General features: G+C 41.9%; 1 protein-coding gene across 3 annotated transcripts in view; it reads left to right on the top strand.

Annotated features, from left to right (window-relative positions):
* Positions 1 to 23,178, top strand: part of LOC126353957 (uncharacterized) — a 306,332-nt gene that overhangs the window by 248,336 nt on the left and 34,818 nt on the right. For all 3 annotated transcript variants that reach the window (XM_050003278.1, XM_050003265.1, XM_050003273.1), the window contains 2 exons: positions 9,759 to 9,881; positions 18,788 to 18,940. In XM_050003278.1, the coding sequence (XP_049859235.1) occupies positions 9,759 to 9,881; positions 18,788 to 18,940 (276 nt within the window). The remainder of the gene's footprint in view (positions 1 to 9,758; positions 9,882 to 18,787; positions 18,941 to 23,178) is intronic.

Genomic DNA, 23,178 nt, shown 5'->3' with positions numbered 1-23,178 from the left:
CCTAAGACATCAAATGGACAAAAGTGTGTGTTAAGTGATTGTGGTGGTCTTTTACTGAAGAGGACTTGAACAAGAAATAAAGAGGATGGCAGCTGCAAAAGTCACTGCAAAGTTGAAGGTCATATTCACAAACCCCCCATCAGTACCGAAATAACAGGAAAGGAGCTCCATAGGCTGGGAATTGCAGAGCAAGCTTAAATTCCAAAACCACACATCAGTGATGGAAATGTTTGTATTGGGAAAACTTGGTGCCAGAGCCATAAAACCTGGACTATGGAGGAATGGAAGAAAGTCATTTGGTCAGATGAGTCTTGCTTCACATGGTTTCCAACTTCTGGCCAAGTTTACGTCTATTTTACACCAGATTGCTTGCTGCAAGAATGAAACATGGCAGCTGTTTGGTGAGCATTTCAACAGCCATATTTTGGTATTCCATGGGCTCCAGGGTTGTTCTGCAAGGTTGTGTTACTGCCAAGGATTATGTGACCATTTTGCTGATCATGTCAATGCCATGTGTTGTGTACCAAGCAAGAGGTGCACAACAAATACCATGAGAGGCTGTCACCACATAGGCAGAACCACTGGCCTGGTGCCTCTCAACTCCATGCACCAGCATACAGATTGTGCTCACAAACATTGACTTCTTGTTGCTTCCACACGATTTCTTCCAGCATATTGTGTAGATAGAGTGGACAGTAGTCAAAAGGCAACGCCGTCAACCCCATACTACTTTGCTTCTGCCTTGTACTGGTGGATGTGAGAATTTTTCCACTGACAGGCTCAAAACACAATATGCGCTGAGCACCCTAGAGATGTCTGCACCAGCAATCATACACTTAACTACAGTGCCTGCCTTGAGTTCAGTACAGTACTTTGAAAGCTACCTTCAATGTAGCAGTCACTATTTATGGAGAACTACGACCAATAACAGAGTGTCTGTAAACATTACTATCAGTCTTCAACTCAGCAGTTGTGTTTATGGAGATCTGCAACCAATATCACAGTGTATATGAACATTACTGTCAGTGATACTTACAATATCATAGACTGCTAAGAGATAGGCAAAGTCAGTTAAATATCATTGTACTTGGTTTACGACATTGAGTGCAGTGCATCAAACTGTAATGAAGTTAAGTGCCATTTGCAACATACTCTTAATAATTATTATTTGTTTATTCTTATTGTGCTGCCACATGTTTTTTTATAGTGCCATCTATCAGATAAGTGTGTAATAATCATTCTATGCAATGATGACCATTAAGGAACAGTAGCAGGGAAACATTTTTCTCCTAATGTGAATGAATTAAGAGTAACATTCAGTTGCTACACAAGACCAGGGTATAACATTTGTTCTACAATGGTAATGACAAGTTCAAAGATGGCAAGTGGCTGTTCACGCAACTTGCATTGTCCAGAATTGCTTTTGTGAAGATGAGGATGAAGTGCCACTTCTTGCCTGGGCACCAGTCACTAGATCTCAGTATTATTGAGTCTTCATGGTATACTTTGGAGAGAAGTTTGCATGTTCACTATTGACCTACGTCATCATTACATTGTCTGCCCCCGGTAGCTGTGTGGTCAGCGTGACAGAATGTCAATCCTAAGGGCTCCGGTTCGATTCCCGGCTGGGTCGGAGATTTTCTCCGCTCAGGGACTGGGTGTTGTGTTGTCCTAATCATCATCATTTCATCCCCATCGACGCGCAAGTGGCTGAAGTGGCGTCAAATCGAAAGAATTGCACTCGGCAAACGGTCTACTGGACGGGAGGCCCTAGTCACACGACATTTATTTTTATCATCATTACATTAACTTGCCCACTATTTTACAGTAAGTATGGTATACAATACCCTTAAAACTGTACAGGACTTGTATTTACCCATTATGAAATGACTGGAACCTGTTGGCATGGCAATGTGTTGAGTTTCCATATTTTTGTCCACGCCTTGTACAGGGTGATTCAAAAATTATGTTCCATAGGACAAATAATGTGTGATAAACATCTACTATAAAGTGCATACCTTTAAGAGCTGTGAGCACTTCTTCATGTTTAGTACTGTGAAACAAATCTCATTTACTGCAAGCCTTTTGGTGTCAGGGTGGGTAGTGTACCAGAACAAAGAAAAAAATGTCAGATAAACAAGGGCTGTAAAGAGCATATCTTAAAAGCTATGAGGACTTGTTCAGCAGGTTATATGGGTTTCACAGCGGCAAAGATGAAGAAGTGCTAAGAATTCTTAAGGTATGCATTTCAAAGCCCATGTTTACTAGACTTTTTTCCTTGTTTTGTGCCATACTACAACGTCTGAAAGGTTGTCGGTGGAGTTATGGTTCATCCTATTTGTCATATATGTCACAACTTTTAAAGCAGCCTGTATGTATGCTTGAACATTTTCTTACTTCATTACTTTCTTCCTTATTATTTACATCTCTTGTGGTTGGCAGGAGAGCCAACACAGGGGTTACTAAAGGAGGCCAAAATGCACGCGTTTTATAGCTCACGCAGGCTGGTGTGAGGTCTGGAACATGACAAGGGAATTAGAATTGAGAAAAATGAACGTAGCTGGTGGAATACTTAACTTTAATCCATTAATGGAGAACGTCGCTCTTTATGGTACATGATTCACAATATCAATAGTATGGGTACTGCCGCCTTTGCTAGGTTGTAGCAAATAACGTACCTGAAGGGTATGCTAACCATCGTCTCGGCAAATGAGAGCGTAGAAGTCAGTGAACCATCGCTAGCAAAGTCGGCTGTACAACTGGGGCGAGTGCTAGGAAGTCTCTCTAGGCCTGCCGTGTGGCGGCGCTTGGTCTGCAATCACTGATAGTAGCGACACGCAGGTCCGACGTATACTACCGGACCGCGGCCGATTTAAAGTCTACCACCTAGCAAGTGTGGTGTCTCGCGGTGATACCACATTCCTCCCCCGCAAATCGGCGTACGGTTGTGGCATAAGGCTTCCGCCCGCCGTGGGGAGGACCGCATGTTGATGTATGCGGCGAGGTGGGGAGCCTAACAAAAGGCGAGGCTGTGCCACCCGCACCCTGCCATTCGGACTGCGGGGAGCTAGGAAACACCTGAAAACCTGCTCCAGGGTGCACGCCAACATGTGGTGTACGTGCCCGTAGAGAGACAGGAGGGGCCGAAGAGTCGACCTCCATCAGGCCGGGGCACCCGACGGGCGAAGACGACATATGGTCCGGAGCGGGCTAGAGCTCCATGTCGGAGTACAACTGGTCACGGGAAGTGATCGGCACGTGACCCAGGGAGGCACCGGGCGATTGCAGCGACTCGTCCATTGCGGGCGTCGCCGACGGAAGAACAGGCGATGGCAGCGGCGGCGTGTTGCCATGGGGCAAAATGGAAGGCAGCGTCAGTAACACCTGAGGCTGAGGCAAAGCCAGTAGATGGGTCCCTGGGGCGCTGACCGGACGGCACTGTCGCTGAAAGCAGACAGCGAGTGGGAGATCCCATGCGGTGACAGGCACAGCTAATTGAGATGCCGACGGACCTCACCAGAGTTCCCCATAACCAGATAACTAAGGCGTCCGAGGCAGCGAAGAATGCGCCCTTCGAGCCAATGCTGTGAACCTCGATAGTGGTGCTAGTAGCCAACGTCGCCTGGAGTAAAAACAGGTGTCTGCCGCTGCACAGGAACCGGATGCGGCGGATGTAGCAAAGGCATCAAGTTCCGATGATGACGACCGTGGAGCAACTCATCCGGCGAGCGACCATCTCGGGGTTGAGAGCGATACGAGGCCAAAAAGAGCAATAACGCGTCCTCCCGAGAATGCGACGCTTTCAACTTTAACATCTGTGACTTGAAAGTCCTGACCAATCGTTCAGCGGCACCGTTGGACTGCGGTGAAAACGGGCCCGGACGTCAGATGTTGAATACCATTGGCCTTGCAGAAGGACTGAAATTCTGCGGACATGAACTGTGGGCCATTGTCGGAAACAATAGTCTGTGGAAGACCGTCAATGCAAAAGATAGCAGATAACACTTGGATGGTGGCATATAGCGGTGGTAATAGTTTATTTTTCCCAGCACACTCTGTAGCTGCTTCAAATTCTGTGGCGACGGCAAGTCTTGTATGGCACGAAGGTGCATGGGACTGGGATGTATGCCTTGGGCATTGAGTACATGTCCCAAGTATGGCAAGTCCCGAGCAAAAAACACACATTTGTCCTTCCGCAAGCGAAGACCATTTTGTCGCAAGACCTGAAATAATGTTCTGAGATTGGCCAAATGTTCTTCTTCCGTCTTTCCGGAGATCACAATATCGTGCAGATAATTTGCTGCAGTAGGGACCGATGCACAAACAGTTTGTAGATATTGCTGAAACAATACAGGGGCAGAGGCACACCCGACTGGCAGTCATTTGAATTGATACAACACAAGATGCGTGTTAACCACCAAAATGTGCTGGAATTCTTCGTCCACCGGTATTTGCAAGTACGCATCTGCTAGGTCCAACTTCGAAAATATTTACCCGGGCACAGTTTGTCATAGATCTTCCGGGCGGGGTAAAGGAAAAGTTGCAATCACTAGTTGTGGATTCACTGTTGCCTTGTAGTCCACACAAAGTCTCAACTTTCTGGAAGGTTTTGGCAAAATTACTAAGGGTGATGCCCAGAGAGAAGCCTGCACACGTTCAATTACACCTTGTGATTCCATATCGTGTAATGTTTTTGCGACCTCATCATGCAATGCGTGGGGAACATTGCGCGCTCTGAAAAATGTCAGTCGTGAGTTTACTTTCAGTTCCAAATGTGCTTTATAGTTCTTAGCGCAACCGAGGCCCGGTGCAAAAATGTCTGCAAATTCTTCACATAGACGAGAAACACTGTCTGCAGGCACAGTCTGGTTCACTGATAGGACCTGATTTACTATAGACAAGTTAAACAACTGAAATAAATCGAAACCAAAGAAGTTCACTGCAGAAGAAGAACGAAGGACGTAAAATGACACAAGTTTTGTTTGTCCTTTGTATGTTGCAAGAAGGCTGCACTGTCCTAACACAGGGATCTGTTGATCGGAATAGATGCTTAACTTAACATTTGCGGCACGCAATGGAAGTGTGCCCAGCAGTTTGTAAATGTCTTGATTGATCAGTAAAACCGCAGCTCCGGTATAGAGCTGGAATGGTATCACATTGCTGTTAATGGCCAAGTCTACAAAAAGTTTATTGTCCTGCCGACGACAAGAGCAACTGTCTCGTGCAGCGTGAACTGACACTGGTACATAATCACTTGCGACTTGACGGGAGTTCCGGCGATGTCGACGCACACTATTTTTGGGACGAACACAGTCACTGTTAGAGAGAGTGGTACTGGGCAAAGTGGAATGAACTACATGAATTTCCATGGGCGAAGTTTCGCGAGCCTGAGTATCCTTGGTTTGATTCCGATTCTGGCGCGAAGCAAAGGGCCTGGAACGGTTTTGAGCTTCTGATCTGAGCTTCTTCTGGCAAACACTCTGAACATGTCCTTTTTTATTACAATAAAAGCAAATAGCTTGGCGTGATGGGCAATTCTCACGTGAATGTTTAGTAGCACACCATGGGCATGATTTGATCACTGTATTTGCTTGCCTGCGCAGCACACGTGGCTGAAAGCCTGGCGGCAGCGGCGCAGCTGGGCACGAGGGCTGTTTACTGGTCTGTGCAGCTCGCCTGGCGGGCCGGTTAACCTGACACACTGTTGCCGAAGTTTGAAATGATTCCTGAGCAAAGTCAAATGTGTCCTGCCGATCCAATAATTCCATCTTTTGTTGATTTACTAGTTTCAAAATCTGTTCCCTTATACGAACATCAGAAACGTTCTGTGCAATTGCATCACGCACCATAGTATCTGAATAAGGGAGTCTACATTGACACTCAAAAGCACAATCCCTAGTAAGGCCTTGCAAGGTTGCAACCCACTCCCGATTAGTCTGACCTGCCGTACGTTTTGTACGAGAGTAGGTATACCTTTTCGCAACTACATTGACTGATTCTTTGAAATATGCATCTAATGCAGACAAATTTTCTTTGTAGGACAGAGTTGCTATGTCACATCGGGGAAATAATTTGACTATCACACGGTACGTGGTCACCACTACTGACGATAACAAAAAAGGATGCCGCTCGTTACCTTGAATTCTGTAGGCGGCGAGATGGAATCCAAATTGGCATGACCACTCTGTCCAGCTTTCCAGTGCAGCATCAAAAGGTCGAAAAGTGGGTGCAACAGCGTGTTGTGGCTGCATTAGCGGTGAAGCAGTTGCTGCCACATCGTTATGCATCGCACGTTGACCGTGGACGAGCTGTCCAAGGGCATCCAGTAAGGCCTGCGTCTGCTGATTCTGTAAGCGATAAAATTCGGACAGTACACCTTGAGCTTCTGGCGAAGCCATTACACAAGTAAATCAGGCAATATCGATAAGAACACTTTTACTCTCGTCGCCAATGTTGTGGTTGGCAGGAGAGCCAACACAGGGGTTACTAAAGGAGGCCAAAATGCACGCGTTTTAGCTCACGCAGGCTGGCGTGAGGTCTGGAACATGACAAGGGAATTAGAATTGAGAAAACGGAAGTAGCTGGTGGAATACTTAACTTTAATCCATTAATGGAGAACGTCGCTCTTTATGGTACATGATTCACAATATCAATACTACGGATACTGGCACCTTGCTAGGTTGTAGCAAATAACGTAGCTGAAGGGTATGCTAACCATCGTCTCGGCAAATGAGAGCGTAGAAGTCAGTGAACCATCGCTAGCAAAGTCGGCTGTACAACTGGGGCGAGTGCTAGGAAGTCTCTCTAGACCTGCCGTGTGGCGGCACTCAGTCTGCAATCACTGATAGTGGCAACACGTGGGTCCGACGTATACTACCGGACCGCGGCCGATTTAAAGGCTACCACCTAGCAAGTGTGGTGTCTGGCGGTGACACCACAACATCATTTCACAGTAACTGATATCATTTCACATGTTCATTTAAGTGTTTTATTTATTATACACCACATTATTCCTGGACATACATTTATTTGAGGAATACAGCCAGGAATAAGACTGCACACTTTTTGCTACACTTTCATGGGGGCAGTAACTTTGAATAGTTTTAGTGAAAGAATGAGAAAATGCTTATGATTAACCAACAGATATATCAAGAAAATGAAATGATTCTGTTATCTTGTGAAAAAGGAGCACCAAATCTGGCTCGACAGAAGTGCAATGAAGACAAAATGCTATCACGTAATGAACTAAGTGTTGTAACTGTAAGATTTAGTCTACAAGCCTTGTTGAACATCAGAGAAGAACCTTGGAGCCCATATTTTCTACCTGAGATAACTGCCAGTGCATAATGTGGCAATATGCAGTCTAAGAAACCAAGATGACACATGTTATTTGTGGAATGAGATAGACAGTAAAAGAGGATTAATTGAAATTACCACATGAGCAATGATTACACCATAATACTACTATAAACATGATGATGCCAAATAGATGTGAGGACCAGGAGACGAATTGTCCGTTTGTGACTGTCTATCACTCTGTGCAAGAATCATCCAAATTTACAAAGTTGCAGGAGGAATCCTTGTCCTTTCTTCAGCTGCACTCTGATATACCCTGGTTTTTGGAACTTTAAAAATGACCAGAAAGACATCGTCGAAACTCCAGTGTACAATGCTTGCTTATCCAGTATGAAAGAACCATACCTCTTTTAATGTTTTATAAGATAGAATTTGAGGAGACCTTAACTGAAGCAGCCTTAAAAAGAAAGGGGTGGCCTTTGGCAAAGATGTAAGTTCCCAGAGTATATATGGAAAAACTTCGAATGGAAGCAGTGAAGTTTAAGGATCCACTCATAATGTGTGAGAAACAGAAGATTACATGAGAATATCATGAATATCACAGCAGTTTCTTGAGCAGTGAAGCTGTGCAAGATACCCTGCCTGAACCAAATTTCGAAGAGGATCCTGATTTACATTATAGGTTTCTGTGGATTAGATTATTTGTTGACAGCTATATTGTTTATTCAATCTTTGGTTTGTGATTTGTCTTGTTTATTTTCAAGCAGTAAAATTGTATTCAGCGTCTGATATTTCTGATATGGTTTCAGTACCAGTGTGAAAATTCAGCATGTTCTGGTAATTCCTGAGCAACATGTCTGCAATCCCCCCCGTGCATTCCAATGAGAGGGAGGTATGGTTATGAATGTCATACCTATAAATTTGTCAACAATGAACCAGACACAAATTGAGCTCGTAAATTACCACAGCTAATTTTTCAGACCGTGGGAAGCATTCGATAGTGAGTATCTCAAAACTAAACTAGTGCAATGCACATCCATTGTCTCGGCATAACGAGGGACAAACTCAGGTGTCTTTCTGAGAAGTTTGCTTGGACAGCTGTGATTTATATTGTATGTTAACAACCTGCCAGTCAATATTAATAGTAATATCATGCTCTTTGCAGATTTTATTTTTAATAAAGATAGAAAAACTCAATAGGAGCTAAATTAGAATCAGCTGCGGTATGAGGGAGTATGTAGCCCTATCACAGTTGTGACTGGAAGAATGAGATCTGTTCAAAAAATTCTGTAACATTTGTAATTTCGTGCCAGTTGTGTGTCAGGGGAAATGTGGTTGGCATCCCTGGACAGAGTTAGAGGGGCAATCCGTCTGCATTAAATTTTGCGTGAAACTCGAGAAAACCTTTGCAGGGACGCACCAAATGATGCAGTATATCTATGGTGATGAGTGCTGAAGCTGTACTTGGTATTATGAATGGTTTACACGGTTTAAACATGACCAGATGGAAGTTAAAGATGACCCTAATTCAGGACACTCATGTCAGGCACATCTATGAAATTGTGCGTGCCGATTGAAGCCTTGACTGTCCAAGAGATTGCAGAAGAGTGTAACATTTCAGTTGGCGTGTCATGAAATTGTGACATAGCATCTTGGAATGTATAGGGTTGCCATTAAGCTCATCCCACAGATCATGAATCAAGACCTGAAAGACCTTAGCCTTTGAAATCACTGTGCTGTCTCATCCTTTGTACTCTCCATACTTGTCCCCTGTGGACTTTATTTTTTATTTCAAAAGCTGAAAATCTCGTTGAAAGGATCAAGATTTGCAATAGCACTTTGCACGATCCAGGAGGAAGCGTACCAAAATTGCTTCTAGAAATGGAAACAGCATTGGGAGCAGTGTATCAATCGTGGAGGAGAGTATTTTGAAGGATTCCATACACAATAAGTGAAATGTAAGCATAGAAAAATTTTGTGGACAAAGTCCCGAAGCTTTTTGAACAGACCTCATATATTCAGAAATCCTGTGTAGGGCATTCTCAGTTTGAGAACAGGCTGGGCAAGACACGATACCTGCGCATGTGATTTTGGCTATTTCACAGGAAGCCGATATATGACATACTTCATTTGCATTGTCATACTTAGGGAAGTAAAGTGTACATTATTGCTCTTGTAATTTATTAGATTTTTGATATAGTAAGTTTACCAAAAGGTAGTAATTTATTGTAAGATGTAAGTATTCACAGCCAGAAATGTTACAGTTACTAATATTTTACAGGCTAAAATGCAGAGGGCGAATGTATTTTTGAGATTAACCCAATGCTCCAGTCTCATTAGCAGATGATATCCACTTGAACTCTGCATAATAGCACACACAATTTTATAATTCTAAATGTATGGACTGCCTAATTCTCCTTTATTTCGCATACCAGATTTATGAGAAGCACTTTTTTCAACAGAGAAATAAATGCTCGGAAGAAATCAACTAAAAGAAAGAATGTTACCGCAGATATTTCTTCTGTGTCATCAGAAGGCAACAAGAATGTTGTAGTAACACCCCATACCTCATCTGAGGAGAAAAGGTAATGTTATAGAGGCACCAGTTAAGGGCCACTGTTGAATACTGATTAATGCAATGGTAATAAAGCTTTATATCTAAGCACTTTTAATATCCATGTGTTTATTCATGTTCTGTTTCCCTACAGTTTTTTATTTACATATTATGTACTACTAAATTTCAGAAAATTGTGGGCAACACTTGGCTTAATGACAGTAAAGCATATTTTTTAAAGATGCAAATGTAATCACTTAATTTATGTATCTTAAGAGACAACATGAGAATTGCTGTTCCAAGCTTTTTGTCATCTCACTGGAAGACAAAGAAAAATTTTACTTGCTGTCACCAACAGAAATTTCATGATATTATTTAAAATAATGCTGAAGCTAATGCATAAATTGTAGATATCTATATTTTCTCACTGTTCATTGTAACTGAAAATACCAGTACTTGTATTTAAGTTTGACAAGTAACCATTTGTAACCATGTCTGTTTGGTCAGCACAAATGTTTCCATCTGAGAAAGTGATCCTTTTGAGTCTTTTACTGTATACAAATTGTGGTCTCCCTCTACAATTATTAGCCCCTCTCCCCCCACCATCCCCACCTTCTCCCATTACCAAATTGACAGTTCTTGATGTGTCAGGACGTGTCGTATCAACTGACCCTTACTGGTTAGTGAGAGCCCACTGGGCCTGCCTTCAGATGTTCTTGTGATGGTTTGGGTGACAGGAGTGATGTTTTGGGAAGATGGAGACAAACAAGTGGTGAAGAGAAACAGCTCTTTATTAATCCATTAAACTTGAATGTCCATTCAGGCATTGAATGTTCATTTGGCATTGGCTGATATTATTTCCACTCTTAGCAGTAGGCTTAACATGCACTGCCAGGGAAGTGGCTCACTGACCAGGTATCGATAGGTGCTGAATCAGTAGTGGCAGTCATGGCACGGGATGTGGCTCTGCTGTGGGCTCAAGGGAGCCAGCAACATCTCCTAACTTTGTGGCAGCTTACGGCATTGTTCAGAGTCTGATTCCGCACAGATGTCTGGGGAGCAGTGGCAGATACAATGGCAGACAGTTCGTAGGGGTGAGAGGAAGTGTTGACTGACAGTGGCCTGGGGAAAGAGCAGTCATCGGTTTAGTACTGTCGGCGATCATGACATAGTTAACGCATGGCTCCAGGGCTATGACTGATACAGATTGAGCACATCAGCATTGCCTGTTTGGTTGACTTGACGGGTTGGACACAGGGGTTTAAATGTAGTGGTCCAGCACTGACTACAAGGAAGGGGCTGCATTTCTATGTCACATGGAAATGTCTGGAACACCTGTCTGTTGTCACACAGTGATGGGTTAAGGCACAAAAGCTCTTTGGAAGTTGGTCAACATCCCATGTCATCGACACATTGGAAGTCTGTTGACATGGAAACTGATAAACACTAAGGTGTGGTTCTGTCAGCAGGAGCAGTTTCACTTCTTGTGGTGCATGCTGTTACCCGACAAGTAATAAAAACTATCTACCAAGGACAGGCTTCTGTGACAGCATTACTACTATTGTGTTCTCAGTCATTCTGACCAGAATAACTCCATGACTCCATGAGCTCAAACTATCGCATCGTCATTCTCACAGTACAGCAGTAAACACACATAATACTTTGTCATCGTATTCTTCACAATACTTTATGATGAACATCAGTAGCTGATCTCGCAGCTTCCTCTCATTCTGAGAAAATACAAGTATTCTACTGGCCTTGCTTCATGAGTTATCCAGTACCACGTACTTACTTCCCGGTTGCAATTGCTATTCAGCTACTCTCCTTTGCCCATAATGCACCATTGTCCCGGCAGACCTGGAGTGGTTTAACTGATGTCATCAGGGTCACTAGCTGGTGTCTCATCCACATTAAGCCACAGAACATTGCAGCTTTGGCTCAGTATCGCATAACATAAAGATAGGAAACCCTAACCATTCCTTGCTATTGCAGCTCTTAGATTATGCTCTACTTCATCAGTGCTGAACTACCACTGGTTATATCTAATTTATTACTAAACATGTTCAAGTTCTAATTATTCAGATATTTCATACAGTTTGAATATAGTCTAATCTAGAAGCTCCTCTAATCTGCTACCTAAGCTTTGCTCCTTGCTGCATTCACTCTACTTTATGAAATTCCTATTTACAACAAACACTTTTTTGCCTATTCTTAAGTCCTCTTGGTATCCACGTATTTCAACATGTGAGCCAGGTTCACTCCCAACACTGGCTTTCCTGTCAGCATACTCAACAAATCACATCACACAACTTGGTGCATGGGGCTGTATGGCTTGGAAAATTACACTGAGCTACTGATTCAGGTCTCATGACTTTATGATAAACAGCTGAGTGTCAATAAAATAGAAAGAAACTTCCACATGGGAAAAATATATTAAAAACAAAGATTCCAAGACTTACCAAGCTGGAAAGCGCCGGCAGACAGGCACATGAACAAAACACACAAACACACACACAGAATTACTAGCTTTCGTAACCGATGGTTGCTTCTTCAGGAAGGAGAGGGAAAGACGAAAGGATGCGGGTTTTAAGGGAGAGGGTAAGGAGTCATTCCAATCCCGGGAGTGGAAAGACTTCCCTTAGGGGAAAAAAAGGACAAGTGTACACTCGCGCACACACACACACATATCCATCCGCACATATACAGACACAAGCAGACATATTTAAAGGCAAAGAGTAAGGGCAGAGATGTCAGTCGAGGCGGAAGTACAGAGGCAAAGAAGTTGTTGAAAGACAGGTGAGGTATGAGCGGCGGCAACTTGAAATTAGCGGAGGTTGAGGCCTGGCGGATATCGAGAAGAGAGGATATACTGAAGGGCGAGTTCCCATCTCCGGAGTTCGGATAGGTTGGTGTTGGTGGGAAGTATCCAGATAACTCGGATGGTGTAACACTGTGCCAAGATGTGCTGGCCGTGCATCAAGGCATGTTTAGCCACAGGGTGATCCTCATTACCAACAAACACTGTCTGCCTGTGTCCATTCATGCGAATGGACAGTTTGTTGCTGGTCATTCCCACATAGAAAGCGTCACAGTGCAGGCAGGTCAGTTGGTAAATCACGTGGGTGCTTTCACACGTGGCTCTCCCTTTGATCGTGTACACCTTCCGGGTTACAGGACTGGAGTAGGTGGTGGTGGGAGGGTGCATAGGACAGGTTTTACACCGGGAGCGGTTGCAAGGGTAGGAGCCAGAGGGTAGGGAAGGTGGTTTGGGGATTTCATAGGGATGAACCAAGAGGTTACGAAGGTTAGGTGGACGGCGGAAAGACACTCTTGGTGGAGTGGGGAGGATTTCATGAAGGATGGATCTCATTTCGGGGCAGGATTTTAGGAAGTCGTATCCCTGCTGGAGAGCCACATCTGACAGAATACTTCCCGGGACTGGATCAGACCTTGAATGTGGCTCTCCAGCAGGGATACGACTTCCTAAAATCCTGCCCCGAAATGAGATCCATCCTTCATGAAATCCTCCCCACTCCACCAAGAGTGTCTTTCCGCCGTCCACCTAACCTTCGTAACCTCTTGGTTCATCCCTATGAAATCCCCAAACCACCTTCCCTACCCTCTGGCTCCTACCCTTGCAACCGCTCCCGGTGTAAAACCTGTCCTATGCACCCTCCCACCACCACCTACTCCAGTCCTGTAACCCGGAAGGTGTACACGATCAAAGGGAGAGCCACGTGTGAAAGCACCCACGTGATTTACCAACTGACCTGCCTGCACTGTGACGCTTTCTATGTGGGAATGACCAGCAACAAACTGTCCATTCGCATGAATGGACACAGGCAGACAGTGTTTGTTGGTAATGAGGATCACCCTGTGGCTAAACATGCCTTGATGCACGGCCAGCACATCTTGGCACAGTGTTACACCATCCGAGTTATCTGGATACTTCCCACCAACACCAACCTATCCGAACTCCGGAGATGGGAACTCGCCCTTCAGTATATCCTCTCTTCTCGATATCCGCCAGGCCTCAACCTCCGCTAATTTCAAGTTGCCGCCGCTCATACCTCACCTGTCTTTCAACAACTTCTTTGCCTCTGTACTTCCGCCTCGACTGACATCTCTGCCCTTACTCTTTGCCTTTAAATATGTCTGCTTGTGTCTGTATATGTGCGGATGGATATGTGTGTGTGTGTGCGCGAGTGTACACTTGTCCTTTTTTTCCCCTAAGGGAAGTCTTTCCACTCCCGGGATTGGAATGACTCCTTACCCTCTCCCTTAAAACCCGCATCCTTTCGTCTTTCCCTCTCCTTCCTGAAGAAGCAACCATCGGTTGCGAAAGCTAGTAATTCTGTGTGTGTGTTTGTGTGTTTTGTTCATGTGCCTGTCTGCCGGCGCTTTCCCGCTTGGTAAGTCTTGGAATCTTTGTTTTTAATATACAGCCGAGTGTCAACTTGATATAGTGAAAAACCAGGCTACAAGGGTATAACCTCTTCATACCATAGATAAAAAATTGTCAGTAAACATTTATTTTCATATTTTCAAGCAAACTAATAAAGAAGCATGACACAAATGGCAGTGAAATAATTTTTGATCATTCATTAAGGCATAAATGTAAGTCCCCATATGTGGACCTGAAGTCTCATTTGTGGACCTGTACTAGCCTTTGCTTTGATTTTATTTCTCCTGTCTTCAATAAAAACATTTTATTCAGCAGTATATAATTTTATTTGAAACAGATAACTGTATATGCTATGCATATAGAGAATAGGATTCTTAATGTTAATATTTTTGAAATACATAGCTTCGAATACAGGTTTTTGTTGATGCTCTAAAACAACTTAATTTGTGGAAAGTAATAGTTTGCTACACCGATAAATGAATCTTTATGGTATGTTCTGTGATCAGCTTCAAAACAGTTATTTTTCACAAAACATAAATACATTCCACATTTGTTGCATATGTCTCTTATGAAGGAATTGCAGCCAGGTTTCCTGCATTATGCAGCATTTGTTGCCTCAAAAAAATTTGGCATTGGCTGACATTGTAAAATCTAAATTCTATAATTAGTCGCAACACAGCTCCTCTTGGCTTTTATTTACATTTTATACATAATCTTCATCTTCACTGTCACATGAATTCATTGATGAGGATGTCCTTTCCCCAAGGTTCTAGCACCACATCTTAATGTTCTTGCTGTTTACCAGTCAGTTTATCAAACCCAGCATCATATCTTCAGTCAAGATATTGATGATCTTCCCAATAAGGTAATTCTGCGTTTCTGTCTTTCAGAAGAGCGCCTGATTGCTCATCAGTTAATATTTCATGCATTGTTGTGGAATGTAGAAATAATGACTATTTCAGTATTCCATTATTGAAGAGCAAATTGAAATGACAAAACAGGTCTTATGACCTAAGGTCTACATATGGCAATCTTCAGAAAATGGCTTATTTCATAGTCACAAACAAAATTTATAAAAATATGAACTAATTTTCATGTAGAATAGTTAGCAAGTGTTAGGTAAAAAACACAGACTCGCAGTCTAGTATCTCACAGACCATTGGTTTGCAAGCAAAGATACAAGAAAACAAGGATACAAAGAATATGATGATATTAAAATGTACAGTTACCACAAGTGAAAATCAAAAGTCTGCTCTGCTACTTACCATTGAAACAACATTGAAGTCTTATGTCTTGTCAGAATGAAGCGTGTCTTTGATTCACCTCCAAACTATCCCATATTGTAACAGGTGAGATGTGCAAATGACTACTACTGGTGGATGGGAGCCATTTTGACATGCCTCAGGAAGGGTTCAACTCCCACATGGGGCATCCGGTGTTCGTTAGATGGCTTGAGAGACATGAGGGACATTCTGGGAAGGTGGAGACAAACAAACAGTAAACAAAAACAGCCCTTGGTTAATCCATTAAATCTGAACTCTCATTCAGGAGTGCCCTCGTATCTGCGTAGATTGGCATCGACTTGTATTATTCCATTTGTAGTGGCAGATGAGGTAGATACTATGTGCAGCCTGAGGCATATACATGCTGCTGAGGAGATTGCATGCTGACCTGGCGTTTGTGGCATGCAGGGTGCTGTGTTAACGGTAGTGACCAGGGCACTGCTGCAGGCATGAAGCAGCCAGCAACATCTTCTGACATTGCAGCAGGTTGCAGCATTGCCTAGAGTCTGTCTCTGGAACAGTGATTACTGGGCAGTGGAAGACACAATGGTAAACAGTCCCACAGGGATGGTGGCAGAGTGTTGGCTCCAAGGTTCATTTGTTTTGAGACCAGTGGTGGCATTGGAAACTGCAGCATAATTATGGTCTGTGACTGATACAGATGGGGTGCAGCAGCATTACACAGCTGTTTGACCTCATGATGGTCTGGATCTGCGTGTTTAAATGTATGGCATAGTGCTGACTACGTGGAAGGGGCAGCATTTCTGTGTCACACAGAAAGTCTGGAATAGGGTCGGTGATTGTGGTTGATCTTTTGTTATGCAGCAATGGCTCAAACCAAAATGCTTTCTGCAGGCTGTTTAATACCCTGGACCATTGACACATAGTAGTCTGATGTTACAGAAATAGGCATACTGTGAGGGTTGCTTGTGCCAGCAATTTCTTGGTTGTGGCTACTGGTGCACTAGATATGGCACTTGCACTGCCTATTCAATTTCTGGGCCATTGATAAATTGAAATCTGATGACACTGAAGCTGTCAGGGTGTGAGGGTTGCTTCTGTCAGCAGGCTGTCAGCAAGTTATGTGTGTGTATAAATTGTTTGCACCTAGCACCATGTAATTTCCATGAGTTGTGATTTACAGAAGTGGTCATGGACCAATATAAATTACCAACACCCATTCAATTCCCGGCCATGTTGTGCCCCTGTCATCATTAGGGCAGTGCGATGAGTGCATTACAAAACTCATACCACATGTACTAGTATAACTATATTTTTAGGACAGTGGATTAGCACAATAAAACGAGATTCACATATCTTTAAGCCAGGCTGCATTGCTGGAACAATGTTGCCATTCTGCATATCACACCCTAGCAAGAATAGTGACACAAGCTGCAAAATGGCATCTTTAGCTTATCTGACCAGAGAACATGCATGAAAAATGCACTGGCGTTTACTGCCAACAATAGTTACTTGAAATTTAGAGAAAGCTTACATTATTTCAGTATAACTTTTATAGAATTAATCCTTTAAGTAGAGTTTTCTCAATTGTTGCATTTTTGAGTTGTGTCACTGTTCTTGTCAGGGTGCAATATGTAAATTTTGTATTAGTTAGCTCCAAAGAAGGGCAATATATGAAAGATCATCCTGAATTTCAGGCTTCAGGTTTGTTTACGTGCTTGTTGACTACTCGGTGCTCATCTATATTGCAAGTGGTTACCTTTACAGCTTCGGTTGTTTGTACTCCATAGCTCTGTAATATTAACTTTAAGATCCCTTTATTTCATAGGGAGTTAATCTTATGGTTAAAGACTTAGTTACCTTTCACATGTTGCACTCATTTTCTTAACTGATTCTGTCTTTTAAGTGAACAATTGACACCAGAAAATCTTATAGACTGTATCTGGTGTGGAGGTGGCCTCTGTCAAGGATGGAAGATGGGGGTACCAGAAGAGAGGCAGTTTGAAATGAAAGAGAGAATTAAAATAAACTTTTGACTATATTCTGACAGTACGGAATACATGAGGGCTCATCCAGGCCAGACTGTACGAGCATCCGCCAGACTGAATGTTAACGAAAAACAGGAATAGTAAGGAATAATAAAAGGATAGAAATGCAGTTCACATTTGAACTAGCTGGTGGCCATTTGGAGAGAGCAGAAGCTTGGAAACAGACAGCATGAGGCTATCTACTCTGTCTGAAAGCTAGAAACCAAGAGAGTGACTTCACTGTTGTCTGCTCCTCAGGAAATGACCAGCAACAACCACATGACTCTTCTCTCATGCCTGCCTATTGGCTAGATGATGGTGTTGGTATGTTAGTGATCCAGCAGAGTACTGAAAGCATACCCTGTCAGCAGCTATGACTGGAATGAACTGCTTCTGTCCTAAAGGAACAGGTTGGTTTGCCATGTATGCACTTCAAGAAGTCATGGTGGAAACTTGTGCCTGTAGATTGGTTGCAGCTACATGCATGAATCAGAATTTTATATTTTCGATGAAGTATCAATGAATTATGCCAAATAATTCAGAGTGACTAAGCACCCTGTGCAAAATATTGATAACATATTTGTAACAATGTAACATTAGAAAATGACCACATAACTCAATACCTAGGGTAAGTGCAGTATGTTCTTGTGATACATAGGGGTAAATGCAATATTTTATATAACAGTTCTGATATTTGGTTAATATCCAATAAATGTTGTTGTTGTTGTGGTCGTGAGTCACGGGACTGCTTTGATGCAGCTCTCCATGCTATCCTATCCTGTGCAAGATTCTCCATCTCCCAGTACTATCTGCAACCTACATCCTTCTGAATCAGCTTAGTGTATTCATTTCTTGGTCTCCCTCTATGATTTTTACTCTCCATGCTGCTCTCCAATGCTAAATTTGTGATCTCTTGATGCCTCAGAACATGTCCTACCAACCGGTCCCTTCTTCTTGTCATTTTGTGTGTCCAATAGTAATGCCATTAAAATCTATGCAGGCATTTTGTGCAATCTATTCGTGCATTCTTTATTTATGACTACAATGTTTATTTATATTGTATGGTGATTATACCTTCATTGGAGCCAAATTTTGACAAAAACTTTGTCATACTGGGTAACTGACAGTATGTAGCAACTATAAACGCTTAATGTTTCAGAATACTGTAAGTTTACATTGGATTATTATGTATACAGATATGTATATATTTGTGTTTGTGACTGAGAATTTAAAGTATTATGAAATACATTCTTTTTAAAAGAAAAACCACTGGAAGAAAGCGCCATTTTGCTATCAGGAGATACTGTCAAAGAAATAAATCACCAATAATAAGAGCGGTTACCACAGATGTACCATCAGCAGATGAGAAATACACTGCTGTTTCAGCTCACCGCATATCATCTGTGAACGAAAGGTATAGTCTACCTGCTACCATGGACAGGTGTTAAGTATTAATGAAATTAATGAAGAATCTAAATTATATGCTACAAAATATTTAAAATAGTGTACTTTCTGTAAGGCTGAATAGTGTTTTATTCTCTCTCTCTCTCTCTCTCTCTCTCTCTCTCTCTCTCTCTCTCTCTCTGTGTGTGTGTGTGTGTGTGTGTGTGTGTGTGTGTGTGTGTGTGTGTGAGAGAGAGAGAGATAGAGAGAGAGAGAGAGAGAGAGAGAGAGAGAGAGAGAGAGAGAGAGAGAGAGCACGTGCACGTGTGAAGAAGGCATGTGATTCAGTCGATCTGTAATTTCATTTGCTATCCTCCAAGAACAAGGGCTCGACCCAAGAACGTGAAAATTGGTCAAGTGAACACTCACCACTGAAAACCTCTAAAGCAAAGTTCATGAGTGCGGTTTCAGAACCATTTCTAATCAAAATGGGTGCCAGGATGTTGATCTATCCCCTGTCATTTTTAAACTAGTTTTTCACAGAGTCATCTAAGAGTGGGAGAAAGAACTTAAAAAACAAAAATTTTGGAAACCCATATGACATCCAAATTTCTTGACTAGCTATTGCAGACAATGAAGACAGCAGCAATTAAACAGATAGAAACTCTCAGGGAATGCACCGAAACAGCAAGCTTCCAAATATCCTTCCAGAAAACCAACTACATCTACTCAAACGACCCCATTCAAAAACAGATAACAAAATATGAACAATTCAAGAGACTTCCATACATCAAGAAATAAGGCAAATTCCTGGAATCCACAGGCAGAGAGAAAATGGCACAGAAAATTCAGTTGCAAGAACTTAAGCAAGTTTGTAGTAAAATATACAACAAAAAATGCATATCCGTATTCACAAACATCAAGCACTGTAACAAGTTATCAATCCTGAAACCTTGTATGCTCCCGAAATACTTACAATCCACAGAAAAGATGATCTGGAAGACATCCTAATAGAAGAATGGAAAAAGTCTAAGAAAAATATTTGGCCTCCAAAGAATAGAAATTGATACAAACTACAATTCCAAAAAATTACCAAAAACTGTGGAATCTTGCCACAGACAAGTAAAAGAAGTTAGACTCCCAAGAACAAGATTCACTCAGAAAATAGCCAACTCAAAATTATAACCTGGGTCTAGCAGGTTGAAAAGGATTTAGAAAAGGCTCATAAAAGTCCACAAGACATTTTCAGCAGAAACTAGCACAGAAAAAAATAGCTAATGAGAAGTACTACCAGAGTATGAAGTCATCACCAGACTAGAGACAGAATGGACTGCAGAAGGAAAAAGAATACAGGCAGAAAAAAATGGAATTATAAATAATTTGAGTCACTTAATATTATCATGAAACTCAGTATTAATGTAGAGAAATTCAAAAAGTTTTGTATGTTGCAACCACACTTCAGATTTCTGCTGTGAGAGCACAGCAGTTAGCAGTTGAATTAGATTACAATAGATGCTGCGATAGCTTATGTTGTCTTTGAAATGAATTGACTTCAGTCAGCTGTAACAGTGCAACAACACATCAGAACAACATACAGCAATGTTCCATCAACTGCCAACTCCATGATATGTGCAGTTTAAAGCTTCATAATGGCTCTGCTGGGAGAAATTATTGGGTCAGCCTGCACTGAATGAAGAAACAGTTGACAGCATGTGGATGAGTTTCACACATAACCTACAGAAGTTGAAAAACAGAGCATGCAGAGAGTTGAACATACCACAACCAACTGTTCAGAAGATATTGAGGGAATGACTGAGGGTGAAGGCTTATCACAATAAGCCCTGGCTTCCAATAACAAAGGCAGACACTTTGAATTTTTGGCACAGTTGCAAAAGCTTATGAAAGAGGTAGTTTTATGACTAACTCATCTTCAGTGATTGAAGCAACATTTTTGTGAATGGCACAGTGTGCAAATCTTGGGGGACAAAAAGTCCTCACACTATTGTGCAGCACATTTGAGTTTCACCAAGAGATAACGTGTTTTATGCAGTCTCACATTTTAAATTTTACAGTCTCTTTTTCTTCTGCAGAGAGACCGTTAACAAGCCAATTGTCTCTGGACTTGCTAGAAATTTGGCTCATGCTACAACTGGAGACCGACATTATGGACTTCCATCTACCAACAGGCTGGTGCTCCACCCCACCTCCATCATTATGTTCATGAATTCTTAAACAGAAAATTGAGAAATAGATTGATCAGTCATTGGAGGGGGGGGGGGGGGGTCTGTCTGGTTGATGATCCGCAATATATGTAATTGCCTCCACACTTCCTAATTTAATTTTGTGCAGGGTTATGCGAAACATTAATTATTTATACCACCTCTACCAACAAATCTACCAGACCTGCAAGCTCACATCAACAGTGCTTTTGAGCAGATTGTTAGCAACATGCTGCATGAACATGGGTAGGACTTTACTGTATGCCAGTTAATATAACTGCAGCAAAACCATGAAGCTGATGCTGTACTTTAGCACAAAGAATTATAAACTGGTCATTTGGAGTAATATATGAAATCTTATATCCCAGGTATTTAAATGTATTTATTTGCTCTAGTGGGTTATTGTCAATTATAAGTTTTTACTCTTAGAAGCTCCTTACCATGGTGTCCCATTACCATGTTTTTATCTTTGGACATTGTCATATTAAAACCTTTTGCTACCTTCTGCAAGGACCAAATTGCTCTCTGTAATTTATCTTCCAAGTCTGATAAGATGATCTGATCATTTGTAAATGGTCAGTATTTAAAACTTTATTATTAAGCTTAGAATGGTGCAACAAATATATCAATTATTAATTTTTTTCCAGCCGTTACACATCAAATTAATGTGTTTTTGCTATAAACCCAAAGTTTCATCCTCAGCAGCAGAGGAAATCCATATGTATTCTGTATAAAAGCGGAGAAATTATGTAATTGTAAAAATATGTATTGCTAAACATTCCTTCACATAATATACTAATATTTTGAGATGCTCTTTATCAATAGAGAAACCAGTACAATCAAAAAGTCAGCTAGAACAAAAAACAGTACTACTAATATTTTTTCCACGGTCACCTTAAAGGCAACATGAATGTTGGTGTACCAAATTATGTCTTTTCTCCTGGGAAGAAAGGATATTGTTGTACTACCACTAGTTAAGAGCTCCTTTTCAAATCCTGGAGCTCCAATTGAGAAAATGCTGAAAACTGTGAAACTGAAGTAAAAAATGTGTAAGCTGTGTATCAGAGGACAAGATGATGTGTATAGAAAGGAAAGTAACAATGCTCTAAGAACACTGAAAGAATTGCTGTCACAAGCAAAGATTTTTATGGTAAGCATCCCCCCCCCCCCCCCCCCCCCCCCACACACACACACAACTTAATTGAAAATCTTTCGTGAAAACAGAAATCTGTTAAAAAGTAGCGTTGCTGTAAGAGCACTGAAGGAATTGCTAGGAGAAATTCCACAAGCAAAGATTTTTGTTATAAACATCCCTCCCACAAACACAACAAACAGCCCCCCACAAAGACAACCTAATTGAAAACCCTTTGTGTAAACAGCAATCTGTTTAAAATCACAGTTGTGAGCTCACAGTTCTGGTAGATTTGTAGGTAGAGGACGCACGAACACTGTATCTTTTACACAATACCATGCAGAAAAAATCACATGTGGTTAGAACAGGAGAGTGTGGAAGCCATAAGATGAATTGTTGATCATCAACACCACCATGACTAATCCATTGTCTCAATTTCCTGTTTAAGAATTCATGAACATCATGATGGAAGTGGGATGGAGTATCATCCTGTTGATAGATGAAGTACACATGACAGTGTGTACTTCTCCAGTTATGGCATGAGTCAGTTTTCCAGGATGACCAGATCATGTCTTGTAATGCTCTTTTTGTAGAAGAAAATGGTGAATGTCAAATGTGCTGCACAATGAGTGTGAATTCTCTGTCTCCCAGATTCACACACTGTGGCTCTTCGATACACCATTCACAACAAATGTTGCTTCATCACTGAAGACGAGTTTCTCACAAAACTCATCCTCTTCCATAAGCTGCTGCAACTGTGCCAAAATTTTTAACCATCTCACTTTGTGAATGGGAGTCATGGCTTGTAGCAAGGCTTCATCTTCAGTTGTTCCATTATTAAGATCTTCCAAACAATCAGTTGTGATATCTTCAGCTCTCTGCTGCTGGTTTTTTCTTTACCTTACTTGTAATTTTCAT

Source organism: Schistocerca gregaria, chromosome 1 (assembly GCF_023897955.1).
Source record: "Schistocerca gregaria isolate iqSchGreg1 chromosome 1, iqSchGreg1.2, whole genome shotgun sequence".
Taxonomy (NCBI): Eukaryota; Metazoa; Arthropoda; class Insecta; order Orthoptera; family Acrididae; genus Schistocerca; species Schistocerca gregaria.
Note: the sequence above shows the minus strand (reverse complement) of the source record. Positions and strands in the feature narration are given on the sequence as shown.